The sequence below is a fragment of the Hetaerina americana genome, unplaced genomic scaffold, assembly GCF_022747635.1.
Source record: "Hetaerina americana unplaced genomic scaffold, ioHetAmer1.1.p SCAF_3, whole genome shotgun sequence".
In the NCBI taxonomy this organism is placed as follows: Eukaryota; Metazoa; Arthropoda; class Insecta; order Odonata; family Calopterygidae; genus Hetaerina; species Hetaerina americana.
The window spans coordinates 79,410,339-79,430,833 of record NW_027286874.1 but is presented as its reverse complement, the minus strand read 5'-3'; the positions used below and the strand labels follow the sequence as shown (position 1 = coordinate 79,430,833).

Genomic DNA, 20,495 nt, shown 5'->3' with positions numbered 1-20,495 from the left:
ATATTTTTTTCATTTGTTGGAATTAGACCAATATGAGCTCTTTATTTAATAGCTATTGGGTTATGGTCGGAATGATCAATTGGGGACTTGCCTGTCTCAATTGCTGTTGAACTCTGAGCCCTTTTCTATCTTGAATGTCAGATCCCTTTCTGTTGTAGAAACATTGGCACACTATGTTCAGCCCTTTTTAAACTTTTGACTACAAATTTTTTGCATCTATAAAAGCATGCCTACGTCTTACTCAGTGATGAATTTTTATGGGTGTTTACCCCAGAAAAATTTAGATGGACATTAAATAATGTCATCATAAGTGCTGAAAACACTTGTTACTCAAGAAGCAACCATGCAAACCCTGTGTGGTGCAGCTATATACATATTGTATTCATTAGGAGTTCTCACATAATTAAACTTAGTTATATCTTTCTATATAGTCCCAGTTTCCAAAAAATAGGGTAACCTTAGAACTTGAACTCAATCACTCTGTGGATTTTCTTCACCGTTTCTGGAGTCGTCACCTTATTTGGTCGACCAATACGATGCTTGTCTTGACAGCTCGTAAGGCCCTGTTTAAGCTATGCTACCCAATAGTTTACTGTTGTAAACAAAGGAGCACACTCACCCAGAGTAGAATCCAGTTCAGCTTTGATATTGGTTGGGCTGAGGTTTTTCAAATGAAAGTATTTTATCACACAACGATGGCCACTTTTCTCCATTTTCACAAATTCACTGAAAACATTTGCTATTGATGGCTGCCAAACACATTTTAAACAGCGTTGCATCTTCAAACTTGAATTATATGCTTCATAGATTGCATACTTTCTAATACAGTGATATTTTTCAAACAACTACCGCCATCTCTAGGTCAGGCTGGGTACTTGTAGGACTTCTCATGTATGTCCTGGCTGGAATGGTGTATAAAAGGAAATTATTTATATGTTATTTAATGCGCTTCATCCAAAAAATATGGGACCATCCATGTACACTAGTCCTGAATGATAGTGATCAACTTTTTTTTCTTCAGTATACGTACATTTCAGTAAATGTTTTAATTGAACTAGAAAAGATTCAATGGAGATAGAAGGAATACGTAGAGGATCTTTGTAGTAAGGATAATAGGTTAGCAAATTTAGACAGTAAGAATATGATGTAGATAGTTATCTTAGGTCCATACAAATGAAATGGTGCGGTAGAACATGAATTGAAATCAAATGAGGCCATGGGGGTAGATAGTACTCCGTCAGAACATTAGGATTTTGGAAAACGTGGCTGGTAGAATTTGTATGGACTATTTTGTAGCATTTATAAAGGTAAAATTTTGCCAGGTGATTTTATCCCATCCCAAGAAGATATTGTGACAGCCAAATTAGGGACTAGGGAAAAATGGATTTGATTTTTTTTGCAGCTTAAGTGATAATTTGGATCATCAATAAAAGGTCAAATGATTATTTAGGGAATGATCAGTATGGGCTCAGTTAGAGGAAGTTGTGAGTAATGCCTTAGCAATAATATGGTGACTAATGGAGAGAAATATGGAGTTCAATTAGGATGTATAAATATGTTAAATAGATTTTGATGACTTCAATAGAGGAAATTTGAGAGAATAAATGAACGTATTGGAAGGATATGAGACTTTTAAGTGGATCGGAATGGTTGCGGTGGCTAATGTACAGGCTTCCTACCAAGAGGGCCCAGGTTCAAATCCTGGATGCAACTAATATTTTTCTGCGGTATCCCATTTCCTACTTGAGATGCTTTGTGGAGAGCACTTAGAGCAAGTACAATGTCTGTCAGATAGGACGTTAAATTGGGGACCCCTTGGCACCTTTCAACAAGAGTAGGCTAATGCCGACGCCGGGTTTCTCTCTACCCTTCCTTTCCCATCCATCCCTAATGGCACATATGACCTTTATTTGTCGGTTGCCTCCCGTAAAACTACTACAATGAGACTTGTAACCTGCCCATTTCTCTGGTTGCTCTGGTGTGTGTGGTAGTTCAAGTCAAGGTGGGCAGTTTTTGGAAGAGGGGTAGGATGGTTTGTCATCATCCTCCATGCTTTTCCACATATGTGCAAAAGAAATGGTGAAAGTGGCATGGGAATGAAAGTTCTCTGAGAATTTATGAAATTAAGTTTGCAGATGATGAAGTTTTAGTTAATTGACCTAAAGTTTTCTATCATTACTGAGTGTATTAGGAAATCAGTGTGATAGGTGTGGAATGAGTATCAATTTAATAAGTAAAGGTTCTGACGTATTCAAGGAAAAGGGAAGATAAGTTAACTGTTAAAATAGGAAGTTGTACTGGAGCAGGTGAAACATCTTTCCTATTTTGGAATAAAAATATCTAAGTATGGGGACATAAGAAGAATTGCTTTAGACGGAGAAACTTTCATGAGGAGGGAATTGATGATAGGAATATTGAGTGAGGAGGTTAAGAAGTGGCTAGGGAAGACTGATAAGGATTATGGCTTTGCATGGCTCACAAACATGTTCATTGAAGCAAGAAGCTTGGCATAGGTTATGAGGCTTTGAGATATGGGTTTGAAGACTAGAAAAGGTGAAATGGATTGAAAGGAAAATTAATAAAGAATTACTAGGAATGGAGGGGGAGGAGAGAGTATTTTTGATAGAGATCCAAAGAAGATGGGAAAAATGGATGCATAGCATTTAGGTTGGTGTTGATGTGCAGAAGAGAATGAGGGAAGGAGGTTAGGCAAACTAGGAAGGGTCAGGAAAGGAAAAAGTGTTGGCCTAAATGATGGGAAATAGAATGTATGCATTGTTAAATAAGTCTATTCTGGTGTTGGGTGTCAGATTATATTTTATTCAGAGGCAAAAAAATTATTGTTCATCCTGTGTCTGGACTAAACAGTAGAATACCTAATGATAATATATCCATTTGTTTGTCTAGGTAATTGATATTGTATAGTATTGGAGTGTGGGTGGACTGAAAGAATTTTTTCTAAATGTTCATATTTTTGCCATTTTGGCTATGCTATTTAAGTATTATTGAAAAATTAATGAAAATCCTATGATACAACTTGTCATACTTTACATTTTTCAATTGAAATTAAATTTAAAACACTTTACTTTTCCACATAAAAAAATTTTATTTACGACCTAGGTTTTGTTATGGTATAACATCATCAGGTAAAAATACAAGTCTAACACAGTATATATAGCTCTGGACGGAGGGAAGAGGAGGGAGGGAGGAGGAGGAATGGTAAAATTGATAAATTAGCAGGCTGGGAGAAAGAATTTAATACATTGTTGAAAATATAAAATAACAAAAATATACATTGTTGAGAGAAAAAAATATATACATATATTGTTGAAAAAAAAGAAGTTTTGCTTGGCGTTGATTAGTTGGCAGAGGAGTGGGGGAATGGGTATTGTGAACGGCACTGAGGGAACGCGTAGGGTAAAGAAATTTGTTGGTCAATACATCTCCGTAATCCATGTGCTGAAGTATTTCTAATTGCTCCAGCGCATTGAGGTGGTGGCCTTTCTTCTCAAAGTGCAGGATTTCGGGGATGACATCACTGCTGTGACCACTGTCTCTCAAATGTTTGGCGAAGAGTGACGTGGAGATGTTTTATCTAAAGCATGCTTGGTGCTCCTTTATTCTCGTCTCAAATCTCCTTCCTTATATAGGTTAAACTTGGTCCTTCGTGTGGCATAACAGGTTGATTAATTTTAATTTATTGTAGATTGCCTGTCTCACCTTTTCTTTTAAGAGGATTCTTTGTACTTTTAATGACAAGTGGCCAAGAAAAGGAAATCTCTGCCACTGTGGCTGGTTTTCTGCAGATGTGGGAGAACTATACAAGGCTAACTTAGCTAAACGGGATAGTTTCTTGTTGTAAAGTTAATGATTTAACACTTCTCTATACCCATTGTTCACCGCAATCTGTTTTATGATGCTGAGTTCTTTAAGGGTATTCTCTTTAGACATGGGGATAGAATATGCTCTGTGTACCATGGCGTGGAAAGCTGATAATTTTTTAGAGAAGCAGTGCCTAGTATTATGGTTAATGACTTCGTTTGTATAACACTTCTTCCTGAAAATGGAAAAATCAAACCTATTGTTTTTAATTTTAATAGTTAAATCTAGAAAGTTGAGGGATCCATCTGCTTCTAATTCCTTCGTTAATTTTATATGTTTATCTCTGGAATTAAGGAAATTAAAAAAAAACTCTAATTGTCTGTCAGAACCCGTCCAGATGCAGAAAACGTCATCTACATATCTATACCAGCAAAGGATATTCTTTAAGAGGGTATTCTCTGAGGACAACATTAGTTGCTCAAAATTGTCCAGGTAAATGTCTGCTAGTAGCGGGGAAAGCGGAGAGCCTATAGCCAACCCGTCTTGTTGTTGGTAAATTTCGCCATTAAACATAAAACTGTTTTGTTCTACACACACTTTTTTGGAGGAACACAATTAAAAAATTACCGGGGTTGGAACCTTGGCTTTAACAAGGGTAACTTCTGAAAGGTTTAGAGCTTCTGATCTTGGAACACTGGGGAATAAATTTGTAACATCAAACGATACCATTTTGCACTTGGGGGTTACTATTTCTTTAGACAACACATCTACCAGTTCTTGTGAATTTTTTATTCCAAATTTCGGGGAAAATTTGGAAAAAGTTTTGAATAAGATGTTTAACTTATTAGCCCATAAGTGATTTGGGGCTAAAACATTGGAAATCTCAGGCCGAATAGGAACACTGCTACACATTGTTTACACTGATTTTTTTGGATTTTTGGCAGACCAAAAAATCTGGGCACTGATAGATTCATTTGTATGTGTTTTAAATTTAATTTCAGTATGAAGAATTTCCACCAAGTGACACCAGAAACTTTTATTTATGAAATTTCAATATCATATATTTACAGTTGTAAATGGAATGCCTTCATTGAAACAATTGTTAGGTTTACAACCTTCATAAATTATACATGCTCTTCTTGGTACAAGTACATACTACAGAACACATTCTTTAGGCTGAATATAGCACTGAAAATATATCATTGATTGAATGGCTTCAGTGTGCCTCTTATTTCTCTAAATCCATGGCAGAGAGTGAGTTCTTGAAGGACCACGTTGCCGATCTGGAAAGAAAATTAAGAGAGCTCCATTCCAGGTTAGTAAGTGTACAACCTTTCTGGTGAGGAGTGGCTGCATCACCTCTTGCATTCAGCACCATGGCAGTGTCTTGGGTGTTATCTTGCCAGTTAAGGTAGATTTTGGATAGACGAAAGCTACCAAACAGCACAATGACAATTCCCTTGTCTCCTAATAAACACAACCCAACATCCTATTCCAAAATAGGCCAATCTTTGACTCCGTATACTTCATTCTGTGTAATATTCCTATTCTATTCCTGCCCCTTCCTCACTTGCCTAACACTGCCCGCTAGCACAGTCTTCAATATCCCATTCCCAAACAAAATGCTCTGTGTCCATCTGTCATGCCTCATTTGGATTCTCCTAACCACATGCGTAGCACTTCCTTGTTTGTTCTCTGTACACTTCACCTTCTCCACGCCCACATTTCAAAAGCCTCCAGTCTACGTCTATCATCCTGCTTCAGTGATCATGTTTCCGCACTGTACAAAGCTGTACCTCGTATCTCAGATTTGACTAGCCTTTTCTTAACATCCTTACCCAAAGTCCCTGTCATTAACTCCCTCTTCCTTGTGAAAGCCTCTTTGCCTAATGTAATTTTTCTCCTTATGTCCCTGCTACTTGGACCATTTTGATCTAAAACACTTCCTAGATACGGAAACTGTTCCACCTGCTCCAGTTTTTGCCCTCTTATTTTTATGTTAAGCTGAGCATTTCTCTGTCTGGAGAACCACATAACCTTCATTTTATTTACATTAATTGTCATTGCTTATCTATCACAGTGACTTTCCAATGCACTCAGCAATACTTGCAACCCCTTGGCTGACTGTCTTGATCATCAGCAAACCTAACTGATTTTATGGATATTCCACCGCTTTCATTCTTATCTCCAGTTTTTCCCATGCTGCTTTAACCATTTACTCCACACATTAATTGCAGAGGTTGTAATGGATAATCCTGTGTTACTCTTCCTAATGCTGCCCATCTGGACTCTACAATGCACCTGAGCTGTTTGTGACATGGTTCCTGATAAGTCTCCTATCCCTCCAATCTACTCCTATTTCTATTGAACATTCATTAATTTTCCCAATCCACTATTATGAAACACCTTTTCAAAATCTGCCGAACAGGCAAGTACATCCTGATGGTATTCTTATAGGTGTTTGTAAATGCAAACTGGCTGATCAAGAATCTATGCTGAGGAATAAATAGGTGAAATATTTAACTGTTTTATTTCTTGAGAATGCAAATCATGATATGGGCAGGATTAAAATATTGCTATTTGAAACAATTTCTTCTCATAGCAGCCAAAAGCCTATCCAGTGAACACCTTGTGCTTAACACATGAATGGGTAATGTTTTGTTTTAGGGGATAATCCAGGAGACAACATATTATAAGAAGCACATCTCTCATATTATATATCTCATGGTTTTCAAAGACCTTGCATTTGACTGCATAATTTCTTGAATACATACAAAGGAATTTTTTCTGCATCATCGGTCCCCATGGCTGGAAGATAGTCAACTCACCGCTAACTTTAAGGATGGAAACAAGAGTAGCAGTAACCCACCAGTTAAGCAAACTTCCTGTGTTTTACTCTTAAGAGCTTATTTTTGACAATGTTCATGCCTCTGATGACCCAATATTAGGCAAGGAAGAGAACTAGGGAGACGTGGTTGCATCTTTATTTTGCATAAATTACATTAATTCAAAACTAAAAAAAGCTATATTATGTCCAAGTACAGTATATAAAAAAACATTTGCTCACTGTGGCCAGGTAATTGACAACATTTGAAGCTTGGGCAATATAGGATCTAGACTACTAACAAATGTAAGTAAAAACTCTTAAAAAGTAGATTTGACCATTATTGCATTTTTTGGTTCACAACGGGCATTACTGAGCATATAAAAAGCTTGGGTGTCATCATAATATTGGCCCTAATTTTGGGGAGAATATAATACATGATGCACTCTCTGAAGAACCTACCATTTATGACCTGTAGTGAAAAAATGGTCCAATGGAACATTATTTCTCATTAGTTCAACCTTCATGTGCAGGAAACAATTGGGATCCATCTAAAAGTAATGGTTAGCAAATTAATTGAACCACACTAACTATATATCCTAATTTGGTTGAACTTCAATTTCATGCTGTAACTTCAATGTTAGGGACAGAATAATATTATTAGAATTGGTATCATTTCAGTTAAGATAGGTTTAGGGTGGTCACAATACAGTGATAAATTTACTTGCCTCTCCTAACGGAATCCAACTTAGCATCAGACACTAAAATAAACCCATCTTCATTCTGCAATCATCCTTTATTCCTTTCAACATGCTTATCCTCCTATCCCTTCCTTGTCTGCCTAATTTTCTCCCCTCTATCACAATCTTCAACATCCCATCAATAATCAAAATGTGCGGGATCCATCTTTCCTGCCTCTTTGAAGTTCCTCCAACAGTAACCTTCTTCTCCCCCCCCCCCCTTGTGTAGCACTTTGTTTTCCTTTCTATCTTTTCCTACACCCACATTTCAAAAGCCTCCAGTCAGTCATCCTGCTTCAATGACCTTGATTCCACACCATACGAAACCATATTCCACGTTTAAGTTTTGATGACCCATTTCTTAACATCCATGTTGACCGTCGTTGTTATCAATTCACCCTTCCTTATGAAAGCTTTGCTGAGCGTGATTCTTCTTTTTTTGTCCCTACTAATTTGACCATTTTAGTCTAAAAGACTTTCAAGGTAGGTCAATTGTTTCTCTTGCTCAAGTGAAATGAACAGTTATTTTATTATTTAAGTTAGCGTGTCTCTTTCTCAAAAACCACATATCCTTTGTTTAAATTAATTTCATCTCATACCCATCACACTGACTTTCCAATCTGCTCAGTAATGCTTGCAAAGCCGTGGCTGACTGGCAAATGGAGCCTGACCATCTGCCAACTGGACTGGTTTTATGAATTCCTCAGAGATTTTCATTCCTATATCCAATTCTTCCCATGTTGCTTATACCATTTGCTCTGCATATATGTTGAAAAGCCCTAGTCTCACCCTTCATTCTGACTCCATCTACCACTTGCAGCTGAGCAGTCTGAGAAATGTACAGGTTGTAGATGACTCGTGCTTCTCTCCATTCTACCTACATCCTCTGTAATGTGTTCATTAATTCCCCCTAATTTATTCTATCAAGTGCTTCCTTGAAACAAATATATACATCCTGATTGTACTGGATTTTCCTCTCTATTAGTGATCTCATTACTGATATGGTATCGTGTATACCTTTCCTCTTCCTGATCCTTAAATTTATTATCCCTCTTCATCCACTTATTATGATCCTAAGATCCTTTTGCTGTGACTCTCATCAAACTTATTGTTCTATAGTCCTCGCATATGGTGGCTGACCTTCCCTTTTCTGTGATGGGGGCTAACTGATGAAATCTTCTGGCCAAATTCCCCCTTCATAAATGATAATATAACCCATGGAAACTCTTCCCTCCATATTTTCATAAACCTTTATGTAGTTCCATGGGAATGCTCTCTACTATCACAGCCTTACTTGATTTCAGTTACCTTAATGCCTTTTCTATTTTACCATCAAGTATGTTTGGACCTTGTCTAGGTAACATTCTCTGTCTAAGCTTGCTAGCCTAATTCCTTAAGTTTCTCCATATACTCTTTCTATTGCTCTTGAATCATCCTTGGTTCAAATGATTTTCCTTGCTTATCTGGATTGTTTTCAGGGATTTGCTTCTCTTACTTCCTGTACCGCACACCAATTTTACCTTTCCTTTGTAAAATTTCCTATTTTTGCTAGTCTTCCACCATGCTTCTTTTGTTTTATATGCTTCCCAACTCAGGTTATTATTTAACTTTTTATACTTCCTTCTATATCATTGTGTGTTTACATTCTTCCATTTCTTCTCTCACATATCTTTCTAATGTCGGGCCGATAACCCATAGTTTCCTTTTTTCTATGTTTTCATTTTCGGCTCTCAATATCCCTTTTTTGATACATGTATGCTCTTATTTTTCTTCTATTGTAACCAGCTACCTCTCCTCACTCATAATTTTCTGTACAGCCTGCTGATGCCCATTTCTCATCAATGACATGGCATTTTTAAACATGGATATACCCCTGAACTCTTTCCATATTAGAAGAACTGGTTGATTACTTGATACCCAAACAACACAAACATAGTGCCAATAAATACCTCAAGCTTATTCCTTAAGCTTTAAGTACTCCTATGTTATAATACCAATAGACAGTCTCCATGCACTCAAAATATTTTTTTTCATTTACATTTCTCCTTGCATGAAGAGTTGGTACTGTTACACATTCAATACATTCCGCTATGTTCACCCTCCATAAACTGGATTTGTGCCATAAATTGATTTCAAACGAGTGCTAACAAATGCTGTGGAAATTTTCGCTCTTTGGCTAGGTCCCAAAAAAAAAGCCTCAGATGGGTATGAAGAGCCACTCACTGCCTTTAGTTTCACAATACACTGCACCTTGTGCGGGTATGCATCATCCCTTGCAGATGATTTGCTCTGCCAATATCTTTGTACCCACACCTAGCTACTACTAAAGTTCAGAGTTTAAGTTTACAAAACTTCTGAGAAAAATTTCAGAGTTTAAGAGGACGCCTCGATAGCTTAACTGGCTAAAGCACTTGACCAGACACAACAGAGGGATCCGGGTTTGAATCCCGGTCAAGGCGAATGATTTTTACACTCTGAAATTGTTGCATTGAAATGCATATTAGTAGACTACTCCATTAAAAGTTACTGTTGCAGCATCTCCTGCAGTTTCTTTGGAACTACAAAAGTTGCCACAAAACATTTTTATCCACCATTTTCACCTTCATGACATTAACATAATGTTCTCCTTTATGCTACTAGAAATTATTTACATTTACTGGAACTGCAAAATCAATGTCATCACAAGAGTTGTTTTGTCTTCAAATTTAGAGAAATCCTCAGGAATATTCTAAAGGGCAGAAAATCCTTACAATTGAGGATGCATCTCTGAGAACTAGAGCATAAATTAATCGTAAATTGCTCTGTTGTGACTAGATTTTAGTTTTGTGCCAGCAATAACTGCATATTGCTGACTTGTAACAATGTAGTTTTTTGATGTCGGTCTCTACTTATAGCACTGCAGTCTGCATTTCTAACTTCAAGTCAGGGGAGTAAAGCAATATAGTTTGCATCTTGGGAGGCCATGTATTGAAAAAACCACATGATACAACATTGAAAAATGATTCTGCTTCATTTAACTTACATTTTAAAATAGAGGAAAATATAATTTCCATGTTGCACACATGCATGTAAAAATTCCTTGTCATCTAGGTATTCTTCCATAACAAGTCGGTTTTGGATTCTTTAAAACTCCATTGAAATAAACTTCAATGCATTATAAATACATATTATTTTGAATTTACCCTCTCAAACTTAAACCTAATGGTTTGCATGTTCCACTGACTCTGAGAGCCATATTGGCATAGACAATGATAATTAAAGGCAGCAACATCTATTCCATAGGGAGTGAGTGAGCCCAATGAGATAGCCTTTCAAGTGAAGGTGCCACATCACACACTATTGAGGAAAGTAGCAGAAAGCCACCTCCATTATCTTTCCCATGGCAATTTGGATACTAAAAACTATATGGAATCCTGGCAACTATAAGACACCCCACTGACTGGAAGAAAAATGTTGAATTCCATGATGAAGGAAGAATTTTAGGTAAGCAGCACAGTGGAAGGAACAGAATAACTTTTTAGGCAGTAAAAAAGAACGTAGAAATAATTAAGAACTAGCAAAAGAAAGTTCTCATTCTAAATTGAAGATAATACATGTAGTATTATCTTCAATTTAGTTGGAGACCATCCTAAACCTACCTTTAATATAAAGAAAGCCTTGAATGAAAAATTACCCCTACTATTTCTCTCATCCCTTTAAAATTTCCACCCTTTTCATGGTCTCCAAAATGTCCATTATTTTTTATTCCCCCACCTACTCAGGCTTCTTTGCTTCCATCATTGGCTTCAATATACCACTACCTACCTCTGGATACCTTCCGGCCACATTCCCTCAAAAATCCCAATCTCTCTCTCTCTTAAAATACTGTTCAAAACACCTCTTTTGTTTGTGATTTCCTCTGTCCAACTTATCTTCTTCATCCCACTAACATGTAATGCAGTAATTTTGAAATTCACATCTCTTTTACTGTTTTACTTGAGGGGAGTACTCGAGACAGGCATTCATCATTTCTTTGATGAGATTTGAACCCATAACTTTGAGCAATAACATTGAACTTATTACTGATCAGATTGATGATGTTATAAGGACAATGCTGAATCTGGCAGTCTCCCTGTGTTTGCATCAGTTGAGTATTTAACAACATTAAACAAAAAACTGCTATCAATTCCCTTGGGGTTATTGAATATAATAGTATTCACGTAATATGATTACTATATACTTCCATGATAGTTTATCATAATACCTTAAAAAATATTGTGATATTCAATACTTAATCGGTATCATTCTATTTTTTTCTGTCCAACACGTTTCACCAATGCATCTTTATAATAGTCTGTTAAGCAATGTGAAAATTATGTTGAAAGGCATCATCTATGCGTTTATATTCAATACTTTTGAAAAAAACTGTCGGAAGTGTTGTTGCTCACTGACAAGGAATTAACAGATATTATTTGCTACAAAAATAATTACATCTTGATTTATTAAGTACAGTAAAAATCATTAAGATGCCTTGAGGGGATTGAATTTTAAGTAACATAAATAAAGAGGATAGTATTTGTAGTGTGATATGGTAATACTTAGTTCATAACCTAGAAAAACAAAATAAAAATGTATTCATTAACTTTAAAAAAAACGTGGGGCAACATTATTAAAATTAAAAATTAGCTTGTTTTATTGCATAATATTCACTCAACTTTGTAAATAGAATATTTAAATTCCTAGACCTCGGAAAAGTTAAATGAAGCAGCGGGTGTTAACATACTTTTGAATAAATAACCAAAATATGGTTCAATCTATGGTTAACCTATCATCTGTACTACCTATACATATATACCCCCATGCCATTCAATAGAAAAATGTCTATATGGTATCCTGAAGCTAAAGATTGTATGCTCCCTGAAGGAAGAGCATAGAAGTCAGGGGGTTCAGTATTCAATATTTTTCAAAAGGAGATGTTGAACATTCATGAATTATTAGCCTCAGGATTTCACCACAGGTGACAGAAGAATGCAGTTTTCATTTTCATTCATAATACTAATGGTTTCCAATATATGCCTGATAGATTAGACTTAAAGGTATTCTTTTAAGGGCTTCCCAAATTTTGAGGAAGTAAGAATGTGGGCTGCATCAAAATAGCTAGGTACAAGAGAAAAATATTTCTTCAACCCTAATGGTGTGCATTTCTCTGCTTCTCAAAATTAACTGATTTCATTCAGGGTATTTATTTATGAAACAGTTCAATACACTTACAAACCTCATTTGTTCAGTGTGAGATGACCTCTTTCTGCATTAAAAATGTTTTTGTTGCTTCATATGTTCTGCACCTATTTATTAGTATTTCCTAATTACTTGACCAGGATTTTTCTGACATCGCACTGAGCAAAGACATCCAGTAGTTTTATTTCACCTAAAATTACAATATCAATGCTTAAATTACACTCAATACTCTAAATTAAAATTGTACGGCCAATTGGAAAAAATTTTATCACTTCTGGTGTCTTCCCCAATGTATGAAACGACAGCTGGCACTGTCCTTTACCTGTAAAGTGAATGCAAATACATATCTAAACCCATAGAATCAATATGCAAAACACAATGCGTAAATTTCTACATTAATTATGCAATCAACTCCAGGACATCTTTGACTAATTAAAAGTTCGAATGCATATACTATATAAGGGTGGATGAATCAGATAATGCTTTCTTCACAAAGTCTTAATTTTATTAGAAATACCTCAATAAAAACTTATCATCAGAAAATATTACATAAATACAGCATTAAATTGTAATAAATATGGCATAAAATGATACACAGTTCAAAATGAAATTATGCTTCAGCAGTGGTCTTGCCTCATAAATTAAATTTATCATCAAATAAAGTTATGATTAAAATGCTAGAGTAACGGCAAATGAAAATTTGGGAGAAAGTTCAAATGATATTTCTTCACTTATAACGTCATCCATCCAGTAGTCCCGCTACACTTAAACATTTGCATTAGTAAGGGTTTGGACCTATACGTTGCATTCTCTCCCAGTATAGAGAAAATAACATTTTGTTGGTCTCATAATAAAAAGGGTTATCACACGGATCAAGGGAGGGATTGTACATGGAGAGAGCCTCTTCTGAAATCCATCCTGAGGCTGGAGGAACTAGATTTGGGTGATTTTGCAGTGTGTGAACATTGCTATTTCCAACAGATCCATCTGGAGGTGTTGGTGGGCAATTCTCTATGCGATCATCCACTGCTCTGCTAGGTGGAATTACAGACGGGCTACTGTGTGCTTCATCTGTCCATGGTGGAGATTCATACCCCAAAACCTGAGATGTCTGTAAAAGAAATGTTTGTTTAAGAGTAATGCCATAAATCAATCAGTCTAAAAAATTTGCTGTACACCTTGAATACAAGGTACATGAGTGCACGTCCTCCGAACATAATCATTTGAAATTGACACCTTTTATAGTTAGAAATCTTCACGCTTAGCCACAGAAATTATATTTATCATTAAAAAATTGTGTAATTAAGGCTTCTATGGCGATAAACAAATTACACCAACATTTTAAGATAGCTTCCTCATTGTTCTATCTAGTTGGGCATTGGTTTTGCTGGCATTATAGCCAGCAGCACTGTCATCCAGCCAGATGGAAAATGCAGGAGCAATCTGAAAACCCTGGTGCCATCAATAGAAAAGTATTCCTAGTAGTAGTTTTGAGGGGAGGCGACTGACAGCTGAGGTCATTTGCGCCATAGGGGATGGACAGGAAAGGATGAAGGGTGGAGAGAAACCCGGCGTCGGCATTAGCCTACTCTTTACGAAAGGCGCCAAGGGGTCCGCAGTTTAACGTCCCATCCGACGGACGGCGTACTCACTCAAAGTGCCCTCCACAAAGCACCTCAAGTAGGGATCGAGATACCTCTGAAAAATATTCAACACCGCCGGGATTTGAACCCGCGCCCTCAAGGTGGGAAGCCAGTACGTTAGCCCCCGCACCATCTCGATCCCCAAAAGTATTCCTGTATGTTGTATGCAGAAGGACATGGAAGAGAAAGGTGTTTTCAAAGACTTTTTATGCATAATGTTACTTAAAATAAACTAAATTTGTTGACACCAACAATAATAACTTCAAATGTTCACAATCTTGCAACTAATTATTGATTTACCTTTGCATCATAAGATTTACATGACAGAAATTATGATTAAAAACCAGCATATATAGCTGATAAATATATATATTAATCCTATCCACAACCTGTGTCAAGAGAGACAAAACAAAAAGTACTCTAATTCTATTCCACCTGACTTTTCCATGATTAGATTCAATGTTTACTCTCACTCTATGCATATATATATATATATATATATATATATATATATATATATATATATATATATATATATATATATATATATATATATATACACACACACACACACGAGGGTCATCCGGAAAGTAGTACCCGTTCGTGAAATAAAGACACAAAAGTAAATATTAACAAACATAAAAAATTTTATTTGAAAGAGGATACTTTAAACTACTTCTCAACATAATCTCCAAGCAAATTAAGGCATTTGTCATAACGTGTGACAAGTTTCTGTATTCCTGCTGCATAGTCCTTCGCCGCCAGCTCATTGAGATACGCGAGGGACCCATCTTGCACAAATTTTTGCATAATGCAGATGGTGTTTAACAATTTCATGAACAATTGTTCGAGAAACATTGGGAAAATGCTCACAGATGTCATCAATTGTGACGCGCCGATCGTTCCTCACGAATTCGTCAACTGAGCTCACCAGTTGGTCTGTAATGACAGACGGTCTCCCCGAACGCTCATCGTCGTGTGTGTTCCCCCTCCCCATGTTGAAGTTGCGACACCACCGCCGAACAGACGACTCGTCCATTACATTGTCTCCATACACCTCCTTTAATTGGCGATGAATATCACATGGGCGAACGTTTCTTGCATTGAGGAATTTAATCACTGCCCTCACTTCACAACTGGCGGCGTTCTCAATTTTTTTAAACATTGTAAACAATCACAGAAACAACACAGGCAATGCTAGCGTCACGCAACTTGGCTCAGAGAAGGCAGACAAGCCACTGAAGCTATCTGACCTCGTCCAGCGGCTACTCGCGTCGTCAGCACTTCATGCGGCACGAACGGGTACTACTTTCCGGATGACCCTCGTGTGTGTGTATATATATACTACCTTGATCAAAAATTTCCCGGAATTTATTCAGAAAATTAAAAATACAAGTTTATTCATCTAAATCTATATTGTCCCCTTCAAAGTAATCCCCATCGACTGCAACACACTTATGCCAGCGCTTGATCCAATCCTCGAAACATTTTTTATATTCGGTTTTCGGTATGTCCATCAGTGCTTCCTGCGATTTTTCCATTACTTCCTCTCGGCTGCTAAAACGCGTTCCCCGTAATGGTTTTTTAACTCGATTGAACAGAAAGAAGTCACAGGGAGCCAAATCAGGTGAATTCGGTGGCTGTTGGATGGTATTTGTTGCATTTTTCGTCAAAAAATTACGAATAATGATAGCACTGTGCGACGGTGCGTTATCATGGTGCAAAATCCACGAGTTTTCTGCCCACATTTCTGGTCTCTTTCGGCGAATTGCTTCACGCAAACGTCTCATAACGCCCAAATAATACTCTTTGTTTACTGTCTGGCCTTCTGGCAAAAATTCATGATGCACTACACCGTTGTAATCCATGAAAACCGTCAGCATTGCCTTCTTTTTTGACTGAAAACGACGTGGTTTTTTTGGTCTCGGCTCATTTGGTGAACGCCATTCACTTGCCTGATGTCTGGATTGCGTGTCGTACTCATAAACCCACGTCTCGTCTCCAGTAATGATCCTTTTGATGAATGTGGGATCGGATTCAGCCTCGCAAATCATGTCTTTTGCGACGACATGAAATTGAGGTCTTTTGGCACCAACTTTGCTGCTACACGACGGAAACCCAAATCATTAACCACAATGTCTTGGGCGGATCCATAGGCAATGTTCAAGTCCTCCGCTATTTCTCTGATGGTTAATTTGCGGTTATTGACCAACATTTCTTTTACTTTATCAATTTTTTCACCGACTTTCGATGTCGATGGTCTGCCACTGCGTTCATCATCTTCGATTGACTCACGACCACTTCTGAACCGCTCGTGCCACTGGTAAACGACCGTTTTTTTTAGAGAATCGTTGCCGAAACACTTTTCCAACATTTCCAACGTCCGTGCGCCACTAAATCCGTTTTTTACGCAAAATTTAATACAAGTTCGTTGGTGCAAATTTAAATCCATTTCTAAAATTGTAAAAAATCGCCAACACACACAGAGATAGATGTACTCTTGGCTACGTAACTTTTGCAAATGTCAAGTTATGACACTAAGATTTAAAGGAAATATCAACAACAGATGTACCAATTTAACAAAAAAAACAGAACTCAAATCGGAACGATGGGAGCGGCACACGGTGGTTATTCCGGGAACTTTTTGATCAAGGTAGTATATATATATATATATAAATAGTTGGCATCAGAAAATAAAGAACTCTTTTTTAATATAAACTTCAAGTTTTCATGTTTGTTTGTTTCATACATTGTGCTAATTCCTTGATGAGGGATGCTTAGTAATTCTGAAATTCAGATATCCTGAAAAATTACATAAATGACGAATGCATACAAGGGTTCCAACATTGGGGTACAACAATTAACCTAAAGGTTTCATAAACAAAATCCTAACCTTTTTATACCTTCTTTCATCCCGTCTAAAATACCTATTTATCCAGCCCTCTACCTCACTTTCCCAGCATTCTCCCTTTTATTACCATCTTCAGCAACCCATTGCCCCTCAGTATCTCTTGCATCCACTTGTCCTACCATTTCTCAATTTTAAAACATGTTTTCCTTTCTATCCATTCTGTTTTTTTTACTAATCTTCTCCAAACCCACATAAAAAACCTTCAATCTATGCATATCCCCTTGCCACAAAAAACAAGTTTTGAAACCATCCAAAACTATATTCCATATGAAAGTTTTCCCTAGTCTTTCCTTTAAATTTTACTATATTACCCATGCAATTACTATCTCCTCAATTGAATCAAAAGTTAAGGCTTCTATACTTAACTTTGGCTGACTGGATAATCATAGCTTGACCATGTACAGGTTTGAGCTAAGTTACATATTCCTCCAAGGGTTAAGGTGGTTTAGGGGTACAGTGTTGAACTACTGGCCGGAGGGCCTGGGTTTGATTCCTGGGCAAGCCTCTGGGCACCTGGAGCTCAACCCAAGCTGTGAGATTTTTCGTTCTCCTGCGAAACTCTTTTCATCATGCTGCTAATTTTTTAATGTTGAACCAGAATCTCCTGCCTGCCTGTCTACTATTTCAATCCCCAAGCACAATCAAATGGTTTCTTCCATGTGTACTCCCAATCATTTGTCTAGTTGATAGTATACATTATCTACTTCTTCCTCCATAAGAATTTGCCCCTGATTTTCAAATATAAAATTTTATGAACACTACTCAATCCTCTTCGAACTATGGGATCTAGGACTTCCAAAATAAGGTTTTACTAATCATGGTACTTACTTTTCGGGAATATGAGTCAGGAAAAAGAAACAAAAGCAATAATGGTTGTTCAATCTGGAAACCAATGAGTTCATAATGAACATTAAATTCAGGCAATCAAGACCACCATCCATGACTCTGGAATTGGATTGCCCTTTTTAAAAGACAAACTTTGGAAAAGGTGGCTAATAATGTTACACAAGAAGTATTTCAATTGAAAATTTACAGAAAGAGAATGTTAGAACCCAATCTAATTAGTTTAGTCTAGGGAATGTTACTTCCATTATGTAAACATACTATCACTTACTGTCTAAAATAAAAAGAATTTGACCAAGTGAATCTATGAGAAAGATGAATACATCATAATTCTGGTCTTTAGTTTTAACTAGTTATTCTTTGAAATTTTTTTCTATGCAGTATACATTTTGGGGCAATGCTATAAGTATTCAAAACGGAAAAATTCTGGAATTTTTAGTTAAACTTTGTGCAACCTAGAAATGGAATCCTTTAAAGCATTGACCTCATTTTTGTGTTTTGAATAATTAAGGCCATTTCATTGGGTCAAGACATGGTTAGAATGATCAGAATCAACCCTTAGGAATGGTATGCATCACTTGTATAGCAGTTTTTATCATTCACATAATTATTTCGTAATAGCAAGCGAACTATAATGACCTTCTATCAAGAACAACAAGTTCTCTACTGAAATTTCTCCAAAGCAATTACTGCACATTATGCCAAACTTGTATGTTCACATGTTTTCCCTCCTTATGGTTGATTATTAATACTGGTTTATTCCATTGAACTTCAGGGCAGCATCAAACATGATGATACTACAGAAAAATATGAATAATCTACAATATAAAACGTTGTGATGCATGAGGACAAGAACCATTATCTGTCTTTCCAAACAGTTTTATGCTGGGATACAGGCCATTTGATGGATTCATATTTATTAAAACGCTTGTGAGTAACATATAAACCTTGTTTTTTTAAATATTGGCATATCTATAATTTTTTGAGAGAGCTGTGGTATCCTTCTGTTCTCCAGATGTCAATATCACTCATCAAATCCATCATAAACAGATTACCACATGGACATAATGAAATATTATTAAGAGTAAACTATCTGTAACATTTTTACAGATCTACTAAGTTTTGATTGTTGTCCCACCCAGCACGACACTAAAATGAGGCAACCCGTTGAATTTGGATCATAAAGTAGTAAAAATGGGTTTAATCCATCAAAAGAATGTATATGGCTTAGCTACCTATTGCATACTGTCATTAACCCGGGGAACCCTCATGAATCACCAAAGAGCAAGAAATCTATGAAAGAAACATATTTTTGTACATGCTCTGAAGTGCAATATTATAAAACACTAAAGTGTATGGGCTTCACAATTTTCATTGCCGTTTTTTATCAACACGAGATGTATTGTATCAATATAAGAGTAGTTAAATACCACTAGCAAATAAAAAAAACATGGTTCTGACTGGTGCACCATATTAGAGCAAAGTTATTTCAGAATGAGAGCTTAAAAAATTTTCAAACCACAAGTTTTGTTTTTACACTACGTATAGAGTGACTCAATTTATTTCCCCATGCATGCATTGACATGAAAAAGGTCGCATATAATTTAATCTAAAAAAGATTGGAGGTCACTTTCGCTTAACCAGCGTAATGCTATTAACAAATCCAAGCATTAGTGGTTCCACTCACAGAAATGAGGTGAGTTTAACTTCTAATTTAACCCCAAACAGGCATGCGATCTCTTCTTACCTCTTCAGCTCCACAGTAATGTTTTAAATGCCTTAACGTGCTACAACAGCCCGAATTAATGTGAAGATTATTGATGCGCTTCGATAATGGGGTAAAATCACTGCCATCCTCTTCAATGTTGTTTCTAGTTCGTTTCCTTGTATAAAAAATCGGGCCACATGCCATTTAATCATATTTATATACTAGGACTATAATTCATCAGTATATCACTAGGCCACAAATAAATGTACGATATAGCTAGGAGTAGGTTTACTTAGGGCAACCTTACGATGCTCCAAAATAAACGGTTGTTTTCACGGGGGGAACGTTTTGTAAAATAAACCATTCACACTTTCGATTTGCATTGATGGGACCATAATCTTGCAACATAGCTTACCTGCAGCTGCTCGTTGATTGAGCCATTTTGTTCTAGATACCCTAATTTGCACTCTTGTAATAGACGAACACAGTTAACTACTTGTTTCGAGGATGTCATGAGATCAAACTGTACGTTTAAATATTGTTAAATTCTTAAGCCTTATCGAAACCATTTTATGGGTGCAATACGCATATCAATTGTCTCGGTTGATGCATAAACGAACCACCGCGCCGATTTGAAATTGATAAATTTAATTACTCTAGAAATTTCAAAACAAGTTAGTCTTATTAATGTTTCCTACATCGCTAGTTTTAGTATAATCTCCCCTTATGCCCTGTAAAATATGAAGTTGCGCCGTTTTATAGCTCAGCTATTAATTTATGTAGCACA

At 36.6% G+C, this 20,495-nt stretch overlaps 1 protein-coding gene across 1 annotated transcript; it reads right to left on the bottom strand.

The window, feature by feature from the left end:
- Window positions 1-13,026: 13,026 nt before the first annotated feature.
- Window positions 13,027-20,293, bottom strand: LOC139690584 (uncharacterized). Its single transcript, XM_071588063.1, has 3 exons — window positions 20,124-20,293; window positions 19,748-19,883; window positions 13,027-13,714 (listed from the first exon to the last, which is right to left on the bottom strand). The coding sequence occupies exons 1-3, from the start codon at window positions 20,147-20,149 to the stop codon at window positions 13,382-13,384; spliced, it is 495 nt and encodes a 164-aa protein (XP_071444164.1). The 5' UTR covers window positions 20,150-20,293; the 3' UTR covers window positions 13,027-13,381.
- Between the last annotated feature and the right edge of the window lie 202 nt (window positions 20,294-20,495).